General features: G+C 44.7%; 3 protein-coding genes and 1 non-coding gene across 5 annotated transcripts; 1 reads left to right on the top strand and 3 right to left on the bottom strand.

The window, feature by feature from the left end:
* Positions 1–3437: 3437 nt before the first annotated feature.
* clmnb (calmin b) lies at positions 3438–10333 on the bottom strand. Of its 2 annotated transcripts, none has more exons than XM_041958667.1 (10): positions 10145–10333; positions 9627–9688; positions 9431–9526; positions 9000–9083; positions 8814–8906; positions 8468–8694; positions 8114–8307; positions 7649–7731; positions 5605–7169; positions 3438–4237 (listed from the first exon to the last, which is right to left on the bottom strand). In XM_041958667.1, exons 1-10 carry the CDS (start codon positions 10218–10220, stop codon positions 4108–4110), a joined length of 2610 nt encoding a protein of 869 aa, XP_041814601.1. In that variant the 5' UTR covers positions 10221–10333; the 3' UTR covers positions 3438–4107. The 2 variants fall into 2 exon arrangements, with proteins under 2 accessions (XP_041814601.1, XP_041814602.1); XM_041958668.1 differs by having other exon boundaries at positions 3438–4234.
* Positions 10334–11376: 1043 nt separating this feature from the next.
* On the bottom strand, positions 11377–13762 carry prkrip1 (PRKR interacting protein 1). The gene has a single exon (XM_041959018.1). It carries the CDS (start codon positions 13749–13751, stop codon positions 13182–13184), a length of 570 nt encoding a protein of 189 aa, XP_041814952.1. The 5' UTR covers positions 13752–13762; the 3' UTR covers positions 11377–13181.
* On the bottom strand, positions 12267–12542 carry LOC121622545. The gene has a single exon (XR_006007733.1).
* Positions 13763–14086: 324 nt separating the features above from the next.
* glrx5 (glutaredoxin 5 homolog (S. cerevisiae)) lies at positions 14087–18017 on the top strand. The gene is made up of 2 exons (XM_041959211.1): positions 14087–14485; positions 16039–18017. Exons 1-2 carry the CDS (start codon positions 14188–14190, stop codon positions 16209–16211), a joined length of 471 nt encoding a protein of 156 aa, XP_041815145.1. The 5' UTR covers positions 14087–14187; the 3' UTR covers positions 16212–18017.
* Positions 18018–18037: the final 20 nt, after the last annotated feature.

The raw sequence follows: 18037 nt of genomic DNA, 5'->3' as shown, positions 1-18037 counted from the left end.
TAGCGTGTCCATTGTCTAAAGTCAATGAAAGCAGATTTCTAATTTGTTCCTCAAGGGTGCCTTGTGGTTTCACAGTATTCCATTCTGACAAAGAAAAACTTTAACCTTGACGAGTTTCAGCGTCTTCTCCTGCGATATTCCTGAGAAGTCTGCTGAGTCTGAGAAAATGGACGACACCCCAGAGCTCCTCAGGAGGCTTTCTAAACTGTAGGATTTCCTCAGTTGGAACTTAGGGAAAAGGATTTCTGCCCGCCTGTGAAAACAACAATCAATGTGTGAATGGATTTGCTCTAAGTTGTCTTGTTACAACTTGTGGGACCTGGACTGCAGGCTTTCACACCCTGATGTACAGAGAGCGGTAATTACTGCTGACTTAGACTCTACTCAGCATCATTCATCATGGTACTGAACGGCAGAAAGCAAGCGACTGCTGGGGACCAGTGAGAGGGTGTCTGTGCCGTGACATGGATCAATATACTGTGCGCTCAGGGAAAAGCAAACAGACTTTATGGAGGTCGTATACTGTACATGTACCGTATGGGTTAGTATGCTCATACTCGCACATATGCAGATATACTCCACCCTAACTTACTCAATAGTTGAAACAGGCCTGTAATAAAAATGATTTGATTTGGGTCAGTTCACCCAAATTACAAAAAAAAAGCATATTAAAAGCTTATTTTCTCATTTGCCCTTGCCCTTGTGATATCTAGTCATGCTTTATTTATCCAGTTTAGTCCACTTTATGTTTCCATCCCCATACAATGGAGATGAATGGAGTTCCGCTTATAATTGTCACAATATTTAGAAATGAAAATAAGTGTCCACAGCGTGTTCTGAGTACTATCCAGAGTAACTGGGACACGTGTCAACTTTCCATCCAAATTTAGCACAAATTTGTCCAGAATTTCCAGAAAATTGGAAAAGGAAACTGCGTATGAATGCATGTTTGGATCCACAACTGTCACAGGAGTAAACAGTTGGTGCCGCTAATTCTCCAGTCGGGTGCCATTAAACCACAGCAGAAGAAGAGCGCACGATGAAATGACGTAGTTCGAAGAACTCCTGTGATTTAAAGAGCTCCTGTCAAACCTTGAATCAATGAAAACAATGTTGGAAACAGGATGGAAGTATGGTGTCCATGTTTGTTTCTTGTACGAATTTGAGGAAGGTGACTCATGCAAACCAGTGGATAGAAACACGCTTATTGCCTCCAGAAGGACGCGATGCTGTGGAATTTTTTAAAATGTGAAAATGTCCAATGCTGTGGGCATCACAAATGAAACTCCATCCATCTCCATTATAGTGAGCTGGGACACACATGAAGTCAGGACACATGAAAACAATCTGCATCACAAGATACCACCGGGGGTAAAGGAGAAAATTAGGTGGAATATTTGTATTTAGTGTGAACCAACCCTTAAAATGTTGCCTGTCTAGCTTAACAACCACTATGTTTTCCAAACAGCTCCGCCTGGCCTCATCGTGAAGCTTCTTTTCTGAATTCACTCCAACAAGAACTTGATGTCATTCAAACGTGGATGAAAACGTGAAATCATTCGCTCATCCTTGGCCCGGCTCGCGTCTCGTTCGTGCCCAGCCGTTTGCACTCCCTACCTACCCGGGCTTCAGGTTGCTGAGCCAAAAGCTCATGCGGCTGTCAGAGAGGCAGTCCTCCAGGGGCTGCAGCTCAGCTTTGGGAAGGAGGAGCAGCGAGGCCAGGCGATCTGACTGGGCCAGCCGCACCACTGTGGCGGAGCAGTTGGTGTCGTAGAGCATCATCACGTCAGAGGAGTCGTCCCTGAACATCATGGCGACCTCCACGCTGGTCGTGGCATTCAGCTGGAAGCTCCGTGGCACTGTGTGGCGCCGCTCAAATGGTTGACGACCTGATTTGTGTGTCATTAATAAAGGGAACAGGTTAAAGAATGGCAAAGATGGAGGTTGCACACCTGCAAAAAGCACCAACTGTGTGAATGAACATATTGGAAGCGTACTGACTTTGCTTTTTCTAATTTAGCTGCATTTTCATTTAAGCTTTTATGTGTTTTTGAATGTGCACGTTTCTTTCTTGCAAAGCAATGAAAGTGCTACACTTGTCTTCCAACCTTGCATTGAGAATATAAATACACAAAAACTGCAACTTTCATCAGCCGTACAACAAGAAGCTACCTTTGAAATAAACATAATTGTTAAGTTCAAGTTTGTCAGAGGCTTGCAAGTCTTTCATCAGCGTCTCAAAGCTGACGTTGAAGGCGGAGGGTCCAGTGTGCTGAGGCCTGGACAAAAAACTATCATAGTCCAGCGAGGGTTTTCCATCAATATGTAGGCCGCTCCACACTTTCAACTGACCCCCAGCACGAGCCCCATCCTCAGGTCCAGTCCTACCCTCCGCTCCATCATCCACATCAGCTCTGTTTCCAGCATCTGCACCTCCAGTTTCGACCCCTGCCGTGGCCCTGGTGCCTGCTCCCGCTCCGGCTCCAGCCTCAGACTCTGCCCTTTGAACCCCACCTCCAACCCCTCCCTCCTGTAGAGTGAGGCTGCGCTGCAGATCTGTGAGAGCAGATATGGTGGCCTCCACGCTCCGCTCTGTAGAGTTGGCCGCCAGCCCCAACGCCTCCAGGGCCTGGCTCCGACTCTCGGACCGAGAGGCCCGGGACAGGAGGGCCAGAGCTGACGCCAGGCCCAAGGGCGAGAACAAGATGTTGTGCTGCTGCTGCTGCTGCTGCTGCTGGACCCCGGGCTTAGCAGTGGTTCTGGTGACCAGGTCATGGTAAGGTTCAAAGGCCAAGGCTTTGTTTAAGGCTGATGTGTTGAGCTGCTGCTGATTGACCTCTAGCTCCTTGCGCAGAGGCCCGCTGAGGCGTTTCTCAGGCTTTGGTAGAACCGACCCATCTGCTGCACAACCTGTTAGCAATGCCAGCACTGTTAGACATGTAAAACTGCACATAACAGACACCATCGCTCCTTCTCTCACCATCCTGGCCCGGCCTGATTCAGAGATGCCGCAGGTTGATCTCTCATAAGACCAGCCAAACTCCGGCTTTGGGGAAGTGTTGTTCTCGTGGCTTTGTGCGGGGGAGGCGATGGTGTTGAAAGCGTATCGATCTCCAGGGCTGAGCTTTTGACCCATGGGTTGAGCTCCAAGCAAACAATGGCGGCATGTTTAGTTTCTTAGAATTTCAGCAGCAATGAATGTGTGTGTATTTGGTGGACAGTGAGGACAGTGCATTCTCACCCCCCCTCCCTTTAATACACATTCTGGTCAACATGGATTTTGAACACTTATGCAACTGATGCAGATTTAAATTTTGCTCTGTACACACTGGTATTCCAAAAAAGACATGTGCCTAAAATGTTCACAGCACCTAGAAATACAGTATTTACATGGCTGACTCTATCTCATGGAAAGGACGAGAAGAAGTATGTTGCAGAACAAGTATCTGATTTTTTATTTATATCTCATAGTCACCAAAGAGTCTTGAAAAAAGCTTGCATTGCTGATAAGCTTTAACGACCATCCAGTATCTGAGATGAAAACAATGAAACTGTATACATTCTTAGCCAGAAGTGGCACAGTGAGAGTCTACGAAATTTCAAAGTTGTCATTAGATATTATCAGCTTATCAGCCATGTCAATACAGCTTCTAATTGAACAGCAGGTCATAGGTGATTCTCAGCAGTCACAGTAAAAAAAAAAGTCTGTCATGTGAGACCGTCGCTGCCATGATGCTGCGATGCCACCATGTGGCCGATAAAGTCCACTGAAGCTGAGAGGAGGGTTTCTGTCAGAACAGTAAATCAAAGAAAGGGAGCATTTTGGACACGCGTTTAGCAAAAACACCCTGTAATAATGTGTGTGTCACTAAAACAATGTCTAGTCGTGGATATAACACCACTGTGCGTTCATCTGAAACCACAGCCCAAATGACAAATTATTTCTGCTGGCAGCAAAAAGCAAACACAATCGTTAAATGCTGCCTTGAGGGAAACTTAGTGACACAGATAAAGAGTCAAGTTACCGCTAAGTGTCCCCGTTTGGCTCATTCAAGGAATTTGGGCTAATAAGCATACATTAATGATAAGGGCGTGCTGCAGGAGGACTCAGAGGTTCGTCTGGGGTAGCATGAAGCAGCAGTAGAGCAGAATCCACAGGACCAAGAGCATTTCCAGCTCTAATGGGGTGATGTCACAAGAGGCTGCTGAATATTGAAGAATGAATCCTCGCCCTCTGCTGAGACGCAGATAAAACACAAGAAACACGAGAGTGTTAGATTCAGACTGAAATAAGGCTCTTCATCCATATTTATCATGAGGAAATACAAGGTAGATTAAAGCAATAAAACCAAACAAACAAAATTGTATTATTTTGTCTTTGTAAATGAATATGAATTGATTATAGATTGATGAGAAATGTTTATCAAGTTGAACTTGTGAGCTTTTCTGAGGATGGCGTCTTTTCTTATCGCTTTCAAAACCAAAAACGTGAGCGTAAGAAATAGATTAACCAGTGTGTATCTGCTCCAGTGTTGGCTGCAAACAGTAGCATGCCCGGCTAATTAGCATTCTACCTACAGTAGTAACCTGTAACAGCCCCAATTCCAAAAAAAGCTTTGTTTCAGTTCAGTGTTGTCTGAGGGCCTGAAGACCGCAGCCAGCCGGTGTTGGTGTTCAGTCTCGTCCCTTGACTACACAGGTTTCTTCAGATTCTCTCAATCTTTTAATGACATTATGTTCTGCAGACAATGAAATCAACAAATTCTTTACAGTTTTAAGTTGAGAAACATTTTGTCTGTCACAGAGTGTTGATCCCCTCCCCATCTTCACTTCAGAAACACTCAGCCTCTCTGTAGGCTCCTTTTATACCCAGTCATGTCACTCACCTGTTGCCAGTTAATTAGTTGCCTAATTAACTGTGACATGCTCCACCAGCTGTTTTTTGTTTTTGTTTTTTTTTTTTTACCTTTTCACAACCTTTGTTTGTCTTTTGTTGCCACCATCTCAGCTGTTTTGAAATGTGTTGCTGGCATCAAATTCTAAATGAGGATATGATTTACACATTAACATTTTTAATATGTTGTCTTTGTGCTATTTTCAATTGAATATGGACTTTCAGTGTTTTTCAAATCATCACATTCGGTTCCTATTTACATTTTACATGGCGTCCTAACTTTTTGGGAAACTTTTTGGGAATTTCAAGGCAAGGTGCATGTAATTAACAAGCTAACTAGACTATTTTGTGAGGTTACAGGCTATGTTGCAAAAATAGGTGTTAACACCCAACCTGTGCGAGCCAAGATACAAAACAATGCCGTTCCTTTATTTCCCTGTCTTCTATGGAGGATGCCGACTTTTTGCCTTTGCATGTAGTTTTGGACTCGGTCCTTCGGCATTGTATCATGTGGCCATCCTGCGCACAACGAAGATCCTTTTACAGGATTCTTGTTGTAGAATTATTAAAAGGTCAACTTGAGATGGACGTTTAAACTACTTTGAAACATTTTGAGTTGAGCCAACTGGAAAGCTTGACTTGTACTTATCACAAACGAGGGCAGCTTTTTGGCAACAAGTCAACTGTAAATCACAAATGTCATGACCTACCTGAATGACTGAGAGGCTGTACTGCAGGCAGGAGTCCAACTAGTATCACCACCGTGGACGTTAACACCTCCATTAGTGTCATTTTCTGGGGTAGTTTCACCACGATGGTCTGCTGTTGCCTTCTTGTCAGTCAGTTTGCGTCTCTTGATCTTACGTTCCCTGTCGTTCTCCTCTGCCGTCATAACTGCCTCCAAATCCACTGAATTCTCGACTTCATCACTGGATCCTTCCTTGACTTCACCTCTACAAGTTACATCCATTGTGAAGGCGCTGGCTTTCCCACCATCTCCTTCTTCTGTGTTAATTCTAGTTGCACCGGCTCCTCTGACTTCATACACAGCCTCACCAACACTTTGCTGACTCTGCCTCTCTTCCTCGTTTACATTATCCTCTCCCTCATTTTCTTTCCTTAACGTTATGTCCTTCCCTTCCTCAAATGGCATCAAATTGTCTTCCTCTTCCTCCTTGTCTACTACTCTCTGCTCACTCGCTTCTCCCCATTTCTCAAAAATCCCTCTTTCAGTGTTCTCCTCAAGCTCTTTCTTCCACCTAGCCTCTTCAAAAGGCTTTGTTTTCTTGGTTTCATCTACCAGAGCCTCAGTTTTATCAAATCCATGCAGTCTAGCATTTTCTGTCATCTCCTTTTTCCTCCCTTCCTCACAATAATCGGCATCATCATTACTCTGCCTTCTGACAGCTCTCTCTTCTTCGCGTTCCTCTCTGCTTGTGCTTTCTTCCTCTGGCTCCATGTCAAACACAGCTCTGCTGTTTGTCATCTCTCTGGAACTACTTTCATTCTTGTCCCAGTCAAACTTCCTGTGAACCGCTGACTGAGCCCTGACTGATCCAACATTTTGCACAAGTGAGCCCTCTTGATGTTTACATCCACCGCCGTTGAGCAGCCCACACCCTCCCAGATGTTTAGTCTCTTCAGCCTGCTGTCCATTCAGGAACATTTCCTCCGCTGTTTCCTCCTCGACCCTCTGAACTTGTCTTTTCAGCGGATTAAATGGTTGAAAAACGTCTTTATTCAGATCCAGGATGTAGTTGTAAGCCTCCTCCTCATCTGAGTCCAGTGCTGACAAGATTCCCTCCTCAGAGCTCAAAGAAAAGTGACTTTCATCCACTCTTGGTTTGTTGTAGCCCTGATCTGCAGACACTTTCTCCATCCACGATCGGATCTCCTGGCTGACTACGGCTGCGTCCAGCGGACTGGGTGGCTTTAAACCGCTTCGAGGCCTGCTTTTCTTTTTGTTGAACGGTGAGGCGGCAGCGCTGCCCACAGGCTGCTCACTGACGCTTTGGCCACGGCAGGATGAAAAGATGTCACCGCTGCTGGGGGAAAGGCCAGAAGTAACTGCTCCGCTCGCATGAAGTGAGGTGGCACAGGGGCTCCCTGAGGGTCTTCTGGCCCACTGTTTCCACAGTTGCTGCTCGCTGCTCCTCCCAAAGCCTTTGAGCAAAGCTTTCGCTTCTGGGTCATCCGCGAGGGTCTCCCCAAAGCTGACTGACTCAAGTGATCCAAAATTTGGGATCTCAGGAACTTCAATATCTGTTGTATGATGCTGTAAGATATAGTTTATGAGTGGCACTTAATGACCAGAAAGAAGCATCTTTGATTCATAGTGTTTTTGAATGCGGAGTGAGATGAGAAGATCAAAACCACTCTCATACCTGTGCATTAAATATTAAGCTGCAGCTAGTTACCTTAGCTTAGCATAAAGACTCATCTAATTATTCAATTGGGACAGAAACCTTCCATCCTCGCTGCACGCAGCCAAGAAACAGTCTTGCATATATCCTCCTGTAAAATATACACCTTGTTACACCTAACAAATGCTGGTTGGCAGATTGTTGCTTTTGGACAGAGCCAGGCTAGTTGTTTCCCCCTGTTACCAGTCTTTAAGCTACGATAAGCTAAGCTAACCGACAGCTTGTGGTAGTGTCATATTTAGCGGACTGATGTGAGAGCAGTATCAATTTTTTCATCTAACCTTCAGCGAGAAAGCAAAAGAGCAACAATGGCAAACTCTTCAAAGCCAACCTCATCTATTCCTGAACAGTGCCTCAGGAACATAGACACGTAGGTGATGATGGACTGCTCGTCTGGTGAAGTGCACGACACGTCTGCAGAGAGAAGAATACGCCGTTTTTACACACTGGCAGGGGAGACTGTTGCTAAGGAGAGCATCTTTCTGTTGGAGGCGGGAGGTTGGAACAAGGCCCAATTCAGTGTGATTCTGCAGATACAATAAAGATGCCACTGCACACAGCACCGACCTTTGCTGTTCATTTCTAGAGAGGTCAACCTCTGAATTGGTCTGCAGTGATACGAATGCTTCTCATTTACCCTGCGGCCCTTTGATAAGTGGCATCATTACACTGTGGTGAGCTTCTAGCACCTATTTAGCGTAGGTGCGGTGGTTGTGCTGTTTATGTGCTGATACAGAAATACATTTTGTCTATTTGGATGAAAATGGACGACCCTTTCTATCCAGTAAGCTTTTACCTTCTGGCTCCAGTAGAGGTGGTATGTCCAAACTGTGATGGGCTATCATGAAAGCCAGCTGGATGTTTTCTCTTGGCTCTCTGGACAGACTCTCCCTCAGGTCAACCAAGGCTGGGTTTATGGACTTAATCATAGCTAGGAATGCCAGCCCACTCCTCCAGCTCTTCCCGAAATCATGCACCTCCACCCCAAACCTGCACATTTAAAATGCCATAATGGAAAACATAATCTCAACGCAGCCAGCTCACACATTTTGCTTCACTGATTGTGGTTTTTTTAAGTATTTGTTTGGTTTCGTGACGACTTGTTGACAAAAAATTATTTCGTAAGCGTTTGGATCTTTTCCAGGCTCACTTTGATGTGCATCTTTGGATCCATTGCAGCAGAGTCTTGATTGCTTTCCCATGGTACTTTGGCTCCCTGGCAGCCTTTCTACCTTTGCCTGGCAGGGTTTTGCAGGAGTAGCTGCCAATGTCATTTGGCTGGGGAGAGAGGTCACTGGAGGAGGAGTAACTGCTCATTGATAAGGAAGAGAGGCTGGAAGACAAATGCCTCTGGAGGCCTCCCGTCACCTCTTTTACCTGTATTGGAGTAAAAGAGCAGAGTGTATGTAAGGTCAGTGACAAAGACAAACAACTGGGCAAGAAGTGAAATAATATATTTAGATATTAGAGTGATGGATGATGGGCAAAAAGCCTGCCTGAAAATACAGGATGATGTTCCAGACGAGATTAAGAACAACAGAAGGGACGCCATCAGCAATACCAGAGGCATCGATGCCAAGCAGCTTCACCTGAGGGACAACAGGGAGGAGGCGTCGTCGGCAAGTTCAAGTTTTTCCTGATTTGAAAACAACATGACTATCGTTTGAAGCAAACGCACTCACATGTCTATCATCCAGGAAAGCCAGGGCCTTAGAAATGTTGTTAAGTCTGAAAATGCGGTGGGGAGACGACCTAAACCTGTAAAGCTAAAATAAGACATTGCAGTAAGAGCGTTTATGGCTGGTATGCTTTATAGCTTTAGTGTAAAGACAGGAATCGGGGTAAACAGGGGGTTACCTATTTCTTGGCAGAGCTTTAAAGGTGCTGCTATGTGGATTTTATTGCCTTTGAACATAGCCGAGATAGCTGTTTCCTTTTGCCCCCAGTCTTTGTGCTAAGCTACGCTAATTGGCTTTATATTAGCTGTGCAGGCATGACAGTGGTATCAATCTTCGACACTCATCAGACCGTGCTGAATCTGTTTTATAGATCCCATTGGCTTACAGATGTGGCGCAGACACCAAATGGTTCAATAGTAGAATTTGACTCTTACTAGTTTGCAACCAGACAGCTGCTCCAGCAACACCATCAGTATTCTGCCATCCTGAATGTCTGTGAACAGGTCGCGCACTATAACAGGAGGATCACTCTGGAAATAACAAATTAGGAAACCTTACAGGCGATTGCATTCATGAGCTGAAGTATAAACGGCTGGTGTTACGGTAAATCCGTATTGATTTGTGCCTTACTCTCCGCAGAAACACATTCATCCACCTGGTGAAGGCTCTCGTCTGCACCGCCTGCCTCTCATCTGGGAGAGAGAAAACAGGGAAAACAGGCACAGAAAATGCTGCAGCTTCATAATTTAACACTGCTGGAGTATTTTCAAAAACCTGCTTTGAGTGAAGCACGTGGGAGAAAATGCATTGAATATGATAAGCAGGCAGAGTGTGACATGAAGGTATTTGAGATGAGATATTCTGTCTTCTAATCTCCTTCCTATCATATATTTCACATGCAACACATGTCACACTCAAGCGCTAAAATGCCTTTGAAGCAATTCAGCAACTGATGAAATCGTGTATGATTGAGCAATTAGATGTCACAATGCCAAGGGGAGGACAAGCCTAACAAATGTCATCTTGCAAATAGTTTTTTTTTCAAGAGCAGTGAGCTTTTCCTTGTATACGCGGGGTTTTAAGATCATTATCGCACAGTGGGTTGGAATTAGCCATCAGCCAAAGATTAGGATTTCTTGTCACAGTACCTTGAGGCTGCTCGTGTTGATGGCTGATCTCTCCCACTGATTTCTTTTGCGAATCCCCACTGGCCTTGTCCGGCATCCTCACTTCAGTCTCACTCCCACTTAAGAGCCATTGCGGAGATAAGACGGGAGAACAATTCAAAATGTCAGGCACTTGTAGCAATTAGAGGTGCTGGGAGGTTTCCTTACAGAATACGGATGAAGAAAAGGCAGAGTGAGGCAGCGTGTCCTGCCTGAACACGCTGAAACCTCCCTCTGAGGTGTTGATCAACTCGGGTTTCCACTCCCCTGAGACAGCTCAACCTGAATCCCATTGGCAGGCTGCGGTTCATAAACTTCTGTCCGTGGAGGCAGTCGCAAGCCCTTAGCCGTTAAAATGAAGGAAGCAGCAGGGATCACTGTGTTAGGTTACAGGCTGTATGGTGTTCCTGCAGAGGCCTGTAATAAATCTATCTGACATGATTCACTGAGAGAAGCTCGTTCGGCTCAGACTTCAGGAATGGACAGTCTGCCTTTCGCAGGAATGAGCAGATGTAGCAATGTTTTTGCTTAGGTTGTAATATAGTATTTGCATATAAAAAAGGTTATCTCTAAAGATGGTTTGAGAGAAAAACTCTTCTTAGACTTACATCCTTTCAGGATTTTATGCTTTTATTAAATAGTGACAGCAGAGAAATGACAGGAAATGAGAGGACAGAAAGATAAGGTATAACAAAACAGCGGTCTCCTGCCAAACATGAAGCAGGGATGCTGCGGCTCACAGTCAGCGTCTGAAGCGGGCACTCGGACCCGAACCAGCCCTGAATGAGAACAGTTCAGAGGGCAGTGCTGGTGCGGCTGTTCTTTAAGGCACTGGTGAGAGGCAGACCAGTTGGTGCAACCATTTGTCATACTCATGGCCAGGATTTTACAGCTCAGTTACTTTATCTTTAGTCTCCACACAGTTAAACAGAAATATTGTGTTCACGTTACAAAGTAATCCACCAGGATGATGTCACACTGTGGCAAAAGCCGAGCCTGGTTCAACCTTTTTTTTTTTCCCCCAGAATCCTTTGCATCGGCACCCACACGCTGCCGCATGACTAGCTCCATTCAAATGAATAAGAAGGCTGCAGAGCTAGAGGCAGTCTGAATGCTGCCGAAGGCCCTGATAATACTAATTTAAAGCATATATATATATATATATATATATATATATATATATATTCAGAAAATGAGACTTCTACTGTCTGGTTGTTGACTCAAGGCTATTTAAAATTATGTATTTTCCATTCAATCCTTTAATCTCCTTTGGCTGCTGGAGAGGCACATGTCAAAATATCTTTGCTCCGCCTTGCCTGAGGGTAGGATTTATATAATGCAGCAGTACAATAATAACAAATGTATCTATGAATATTTCTCAATTGTGACATTGTGTTTGATTCCTGTTTGACAGGGCCCACTTGATGCGTGTCCATATTTCTCTGCTGAACTGGTCAAACATGCTTTTATTTCCTTCTGCAGCTTCAGAATCTGCCTACACTCATAGTAACCTACATTTCAGTTTGAAAAATGCATGGCATGTAATGGGCTCACTTTATAAAGTACAGCATTTATCAAAGAACGTGCACAATTAAGTTTTTAATCACTTACGAATATCTGTGGGAACCTAAAACCCTCATTTTGGATCTTAATGTGATGCAATGAAATTTGTATAAAACAAGCTGTGAAAAGCAGTCCACGCTTTCTGCAGTGACCCACATTTTATTGCAGTTCTGTAATATTCCTCATCCGACCTCAGCAGGGAACTTCAATGCATCTTTAATGAGTGAAATCTACCATCAGAGCACAGAATCCACTTAGAAGAAACTAGCAGTTTGGATTACACGTGTCATTTATAAATCATAACAGCACCGGCTGAACTCATTCTAACAAAGCCAAAAACTGTGAAGGTGCACATTAAAGAGAATCATGAATAATAGAAATGTGGAATACCAGCACAGGAGCGAAGACTCAAAGACCCAATAACTGGACCAGAGGTCTCGTTTGTTCTGCACACAGCCCTGCGTGGAAATCTTATTGCAATTTAAAAGTTTCTTACAGAAGCCAAAGTTTTTGAAGCAGTGTGTGCCTTGAAATCGGATGTTACTGTGACAGCTGACAGTGTCTGACAGGAAGAGCTTTCCCTGATTCAAACAATATCTGGCTGCCAGGTTTTACTCTACCTGCCTCAAGAAAGGTGATGGCTACAGAGCGAGACCGTCACCGCCGTGGAAAGCAGGGGTCTGTCCAAGGAACATCGCACGTGAAACTCCTGAGCCTCCAGAAGTCACGCCTTTTCATTCTTTGAGTTGCTTTCTGCAACCTTGTTGTGCCCGCAAGCAATTGTCCTGCAAGGAGCAGCTTCACAAGGCTGCAAAGACTGATCAAGATGTAGATGCAGTAGATACAAAGATACAGTCCTTGCTTGCATTTAATGCAATGTCAACTTATTACAGTGACCGCAACAAAAAGAGAATTTAGCAATTTAAATGCAAACAAACCGCAAAACACCGAAATGTCCATATATGTTCGTGTTTTTATTCCATTTGAAACGTTACATTAAAATGTAGAGGATTCCCAATGATTCAATCAAGTCAATATTCTGAGAAATCGGTCATACATTTTTGCAAACTCAAGAAGTCCCTGAAGACAACGCCTGGCCAGCTATCTGAAATGTGACAAAGCAATACTTCAGTGATATTATGGACAGCATAAAGAAGAAATCTGAGGTGCCTCAGCATGTCTCTTTTCCAACTGGGCCACTGACCACTGTGGTCATCTTAAAACAATACACTCAATGTGGCTTCCTGCCAAGTACACTGGGCAGTCCATCCAGGTTTTTCTGGTATTAAATAGTACAAAATGTCATAACAATTTCCTGTGCGGGCCTCAAAGTGGTTCCAGATCTTCTCTCTGAGGTTCTCATGTGATTCAGTGTCCATGTCCTCCAAGGCCTCATGATCAATCACCTACAATGTCCCTACCAAGGAGGATTAAAACCAGTTTCAAGTCCTCCCAGTCATTTCTTTCCCATTATGAAGCTGGGAGCCTCGGCATCGTCTTCAGCCTCTCTTTCCTCCTCCTCTTCTTCTTCGCTGCTCTCCGAGCTCTTGCCGGTGGTGTCTTCTTCTTTTTTGTTTTTGGCCTCCAGCTTTGCCTTCTTTATCATCAACTTTTTCTGCTTCAGCTTATCCCGCTTCTTCCTGCGCTTCGCCGTTCTGTCCTCGGCTGCCTGTTTGTTTTGTTCCACCTTATCCAGATATTCCAGGTCCTGGTTTTGCTTATCTGCCATCTTGTCCAGAAAGTCCTGCCGCTGGTACTCTCTGCGTCGGAGGTGCCGGTAAACATGGAACTCCCCGCTGCCTGCCCCGGCGCTGGAGCCCATCACATCTCGGACAAACTCCGGCGGAGCCCGCGGGTTCCATTCTTTAGGCCGGTCCGGGATGGGAGCGATCTTATCCGGATTCCGCATCAACCTCTCCAACTTCAGACGTTGTTCTTCTGCCGGAGTTTTGGCGATTATCAGAGGCTGAGCCTCTTTTCCTCCAGATTTCCCCGTCTTGTTGTTCTTCTGCATGTGCGCCGCCATCTTTCAAATTGTCGCCGTCTTTTTCCTCTCTGCGCAAGTCGCCCCGGAAGTTCTTAGGAGCTTCTGCAACCCGGAAATGATTATTTGGCTTTTTTATATACATCTATATATTTGCTTTCTCAAAAGAACGAGTAGGATGAGTAAGTATGTAGAGATGCTGTGTTAATAATACTTTGTAATATATTATATACATATATAGAATTTCATTTTGAATAGCATTTCTTGTGTAAGTGATGTAATTGACGCCTAACGTTGACCAATGGCAAAACAGATTGGAATTTGTTTTGGCGCAGCTGTCCAATCAACGTTCACGTACCGCCCCTCCTGGCGTGAGATAAGTGTGTTGACGGACTGCTGTTATTGCGACTTGTACAGTAGCAGGCGAGTTAACTTCGACGTTTCTCTGACCACATTAAGCTAGAGCTTGCCGAAGACCATGAACAGTTTAATTAGATCTACGTCAAGATGTCTGCGGTCGGGAGCAGCGGTCTATCTACCGAGACAAGCCGGCGGACTCGTGAGGTCTACCACGGCCCGGTTCCTGTGCGCGGCGGCGGACCTCCAGAAAGACCTTGGTGAGATGGTGAAGAAGGACAAGGTGGTGGTGTTTATGAAGGGGACGCCGGCACAGCCCATGTGCGGCTTCAGCAACGCCGTGGTTCAGATCCTGCGGATGCACGGGGTGGACGACTACGCTGCGTACAACGTGCTGGAGGACCAGGAGCTCAGACAAGGTCAGGAAGCTAAAAAAAAGCTGACATAACGGCAACAAGTCGTAGCCTTCTAGTTTCATTTTCAGCCCAAATTGTTAAACTTGACAGCCTGAAGTGTGACCGAACTACTTGCTTGTAAGCGACATCACCAGTGTTGTATGTGTAGCCTCCTTTAGCTCCTCGTTAGCGCGACTTTAATTGGCACCTTTGACATATCTGCACTTTGTGAACGGCCCTCTCCGGCTAGTCTCAGAGATCTCCAAGCGTTCAGTTTTTATCTGTGCCCTGCAGCAGGACCAAAGGGTGTAGTCCTCACAGTCAAACGGGTTTCACTATTTCACTATTTTTTTCAGTTAGTCCAGCCACACCTGGAGCCATTTCTGATGTTTAAATACTGGCTGCCCATAAGGAACAAAGTCATGCGTGTCGTGGTCACATCAGCTCTGCCCTTTAGTGGGATTGAGTCCATTGTTGCAACATCCGTGTAATGCCGGGTGGTGACATGCATCATGCTGAAGGTGACAAACTGAGAATGAGGCAAAGCCAAAAACTTAATTAAGTGTCTCACAATGCAATATTGTAGTGTCCCCTATGCTGCGTCCAGGCAATGTCTTCATAATGGGAAGAACAGGAAACCTTAGTCCATCTTGGCAGCGTTTCTCTTTTGTGGTTAGATCTAGTGCTACCCTTGTAGTCAACAGCCCGAACCAGCTACTTTTGTTGGGTGTTTGCCACAGTTTGACACAAAGCGAAACCATTCTTGGTAGAATTGGATTCTGCTCTTCAAAGTGGGAGAAATTGTTCGTTCTCGTGATATCTCTAACTCTGAATCACAAGTTGGAGGCTGATGTGAGCGCTTTAGTCTCGTTTTGTCCTTTTTATTTCCGAGGGGTTGAAGAGGCGGGATGTCAATTGCGCCAAAAGCTTGGAATTTACTGACCCCGAGTGGAAAATGGCTTCTTTTTAAAGTCAAGTGCTGTCGCTGCTGTCGATACAGTGGTATGACACACTTTAAAGCATTTCAGCAGTGTGTTAGGCTGTAAAAGCGGGGTTCATTAAGTTGGAGTTCTAGTAATTATACAGCTTTTCAGCAGGGTCAGAAGTGCTCCTTATGACAAGTTAATTGATCTTAATGTGTGAAGTCGGTGGAGTGCTCCTTTATCATCATTGTATTATTAACATTTGGTCCTTCTGCACTACAACCGTCTCTGAAAATAACACAGTATACAGTATTACACAGTTACTATTATGATCAGTTACAATGACCCGTAAAGGAATGAAACAGGAGGGTTTGCATATACTGATCCAAAGTGACCAACTTAATATATGAGTTAAGGCTACCACAAAGTGCTCATGCTAATTACTCAGGTCATCTGTTTGTAATATACAAATTACTGTTGCCAAAGGGTGGAACCAAAAGGCGTCACTTTTAAGTGACATGTAAGCGGATTTAAACTGAAAGTGACTTGCATTAAATTGTCATAAGTTAGCACGCCTCCCATGATTCTCTTAACCACCTGTAGTGTTTTAATCTAAAATCTGACTCTGACACCAACGCCATCTGCCTTCCACAGGAGTCAAGGACTTCTCCAACTGGCCCACAATCCCCCAGGTGTACCTCAACGGCGAGTTTGTGGGAGGCTGTGACATCCTGCTCCAGATGCACCAGAACGGAGATCTGGTGGAGGAGTTGAAGAAGCTGGGCATCAGCTCTGCACTGCTGGACGCTGAGAAAGAATCCAAGTAGAGGAAGAGGACGGACTTCAAGCAGCTGACAAGACAAAGGACACATTTATCAGATTGAATCCCCCACTCAGATGATCGCAGATAAATCAACTCCTAGGTAGCCATGGGCAAAATTGACCAACAAGGCACAGCAAGAAAACAGATGAAAGACAAGTGTAAGCAGTTTTGTTGGCAGCACTGTAACCTCGGTTATGAGCATTTATGTTCCATACCTATAAACAGCTTGGAGTACGATACAGAGCTCCTGCTGTGCTGCTTATACTCAGGTCCTCTAAGTTTGTTCAGATTATGTATCTGACAGATTAGTTAATGTAGGAAGAAAAAAGTGGACTGTGTCCTTAACAAAGATCCAAAAAACGATTTTCCTGACCCTCTCCCACATTTCTCATCTTCTCTTTAAAGCCGCAGTTACAATTTTTGGCCATTGAGGGGCAGCAGAAACAAGTTGCAAACACAACACTGACATTTATTCCTTTAAAGTCGATGCGGTGACCTCTGTAGCAACATCAGCATTCATTTGGAGTTTTTGGCCACCTGATGAATGTAGTACAGTATTTACTCTCTTTTGGTCTCCATCAGCTCCTTGTCTCTTCAGCTACGAGCTACTATATTCACCAGCTAGCTGCTAACTTTCTCTGACTGCCATTTGGTGCTGTGCCGGTAGCATGCACTGTGTGTATCAGAGCTTTTTGTGCTGCCTCCTGTAGACAAAAACGAGTAAACCAAAACGAGGTGAAAGATGCAACAAAGCTGCATATGGCTGCAGAGTCCAGTGTTGTTAAAGGTGACCTCTTTCATATTACACACAGTCATCTGATTATATTAGCTTTAATGTCTACCAATCACTTAACACATGGAGGAAAAACTTTAATCTTTGCCCTCTAGTTCTTACCTTTTCAGTACTTTTCTAGCACGTCTCGATTCACCAATTCGAGGTTGGACTTCTACTGCCAGAGGGAGACGGTCAGGTTCCCTCCCCGTGTTTTAATTTACACAAGAATGCCGGCGGCCTCTATCATCAGCCCACTAAAAGCCCTGCCACCTCTACTGTCCACCTGTTATCCCAAACCACAGGCTGTTCAAGACCAAACGAGCCTCAAGGTGCACCAAGACTAAATCAGGATCTTTATAATGCTGCTTGGGTCACACCAGGAAGAGAGACGATAGAAACCTGAACTGCCTGTAGCTAAAGCTTACCAGAAGGAAGAACAAAGAGGGGACACACAGCAGTGATTAATAAAGCTCACGTGGGTTCATAATAATGTAAAGATGTTTTAGTTTAATATCTGGCCAATAACATCTCTTTTTTGAATATGTTTGTGTAGCGGAGGTGTCTACAGACACACACACCTCTCTGACCTCGTTACACACATGCACTGTCAGTGACTTTGGCTGAACCGACACCTTTGTCCCCCTTTTGTTCTTCCTGCCAGGAACCACATTTCACATGTGGCGTCCTCTCAGTTTTAATGCCTACACCCGCTGAAACGCAACAAAAACATAACTTGATGAAGACGACTGATTTACAGCACATTTGGATGAACCCGAGCAGTTATATTTAAGTTTGTTGTGTCTGTCAAAGTCTGTCTGTCTTTTGTTAATTTGTCACTGATGGAAGTGTATTATATTTTTGAGGGATGGGGGTGTTCTTCTGCTGCACACAGTTGTATTATCGAAGCGATGGTCACGTAGTACACTGTAAGATATTGTATATTGAAAGCATATTATTAAGTATATTTTAGCTGCATGTAAACCCTGCACCCATTAAATATTTTGTGACACAAATAACAAGCGACCTGGAGAGTCTTTTCTGACCATCAGCGTGCA

Source organism: Chelmon rostratus, chromosome 18 (genome assembly GCF_017976325.1).
Source record: "Chelmon rostratus isolate fCheRos1 chromosome 18, fCheRos1.pri, whole genome shotgun sequence".
NCBI lineage: Eukaryota > Metazoa > Chordata > Actinopteri > Chaetodontiformes > Chaetodontidae > Chelmon > Chelmon rostratus.
The sequence above is the reverse complement of the archived record's forward strand: the minus strand, read 5'-3'. Positions and strand labels throughout refer to the sequence as shown.

Excerpts from the sequence above, each read along its gene's own strand:
- glrx5 (XM_041959211.1), top strand. The coding sequence starts at position 14,188 with ATGAACAGTTTAATTAGATCTACGTCAAGATGTCTGCGGTCGGGAGCA. Across the intron at positions 14,486-16,038 it reads GGACCAGGAGCTCAGACAAG|GAGTCAAGGACTTCTCCAAC; the intron begins GTCAGGAAGCTA and ends TGCCTTCCACAG.
- clmnb (XM_041958667.1), bottom strand. The coding sequence starts at position 10,220 with ATGCCGGACAAGGCCAGTGGGGATTCGCAAAAGAAATCAGTGGGAGAG. Across the intron at positions 7,732-8,113 it reads ACCTCTACTGGAGCCAGAAG|ACGTGTCGTGCACTTCACCA; the intron begins GTAAAAGCTTAC and ends TTCTCTCTGCAG. Across the intron at positions 4,238-5,604 it reads ACAGCCTCTCAGTCATTCAG|CAGAGGGCGAGGATTCATTC; the intron begins GTAGGTCATGAC and ends TCTGCGTCTCAG.
- prkrip1 (XM_041959018.1), bottom strand. The coding sequence starts at position 13,751 with ATGGCGGCGCACATGCAGAAGAACAACAAGACGGGGAAATCTGGAGGA.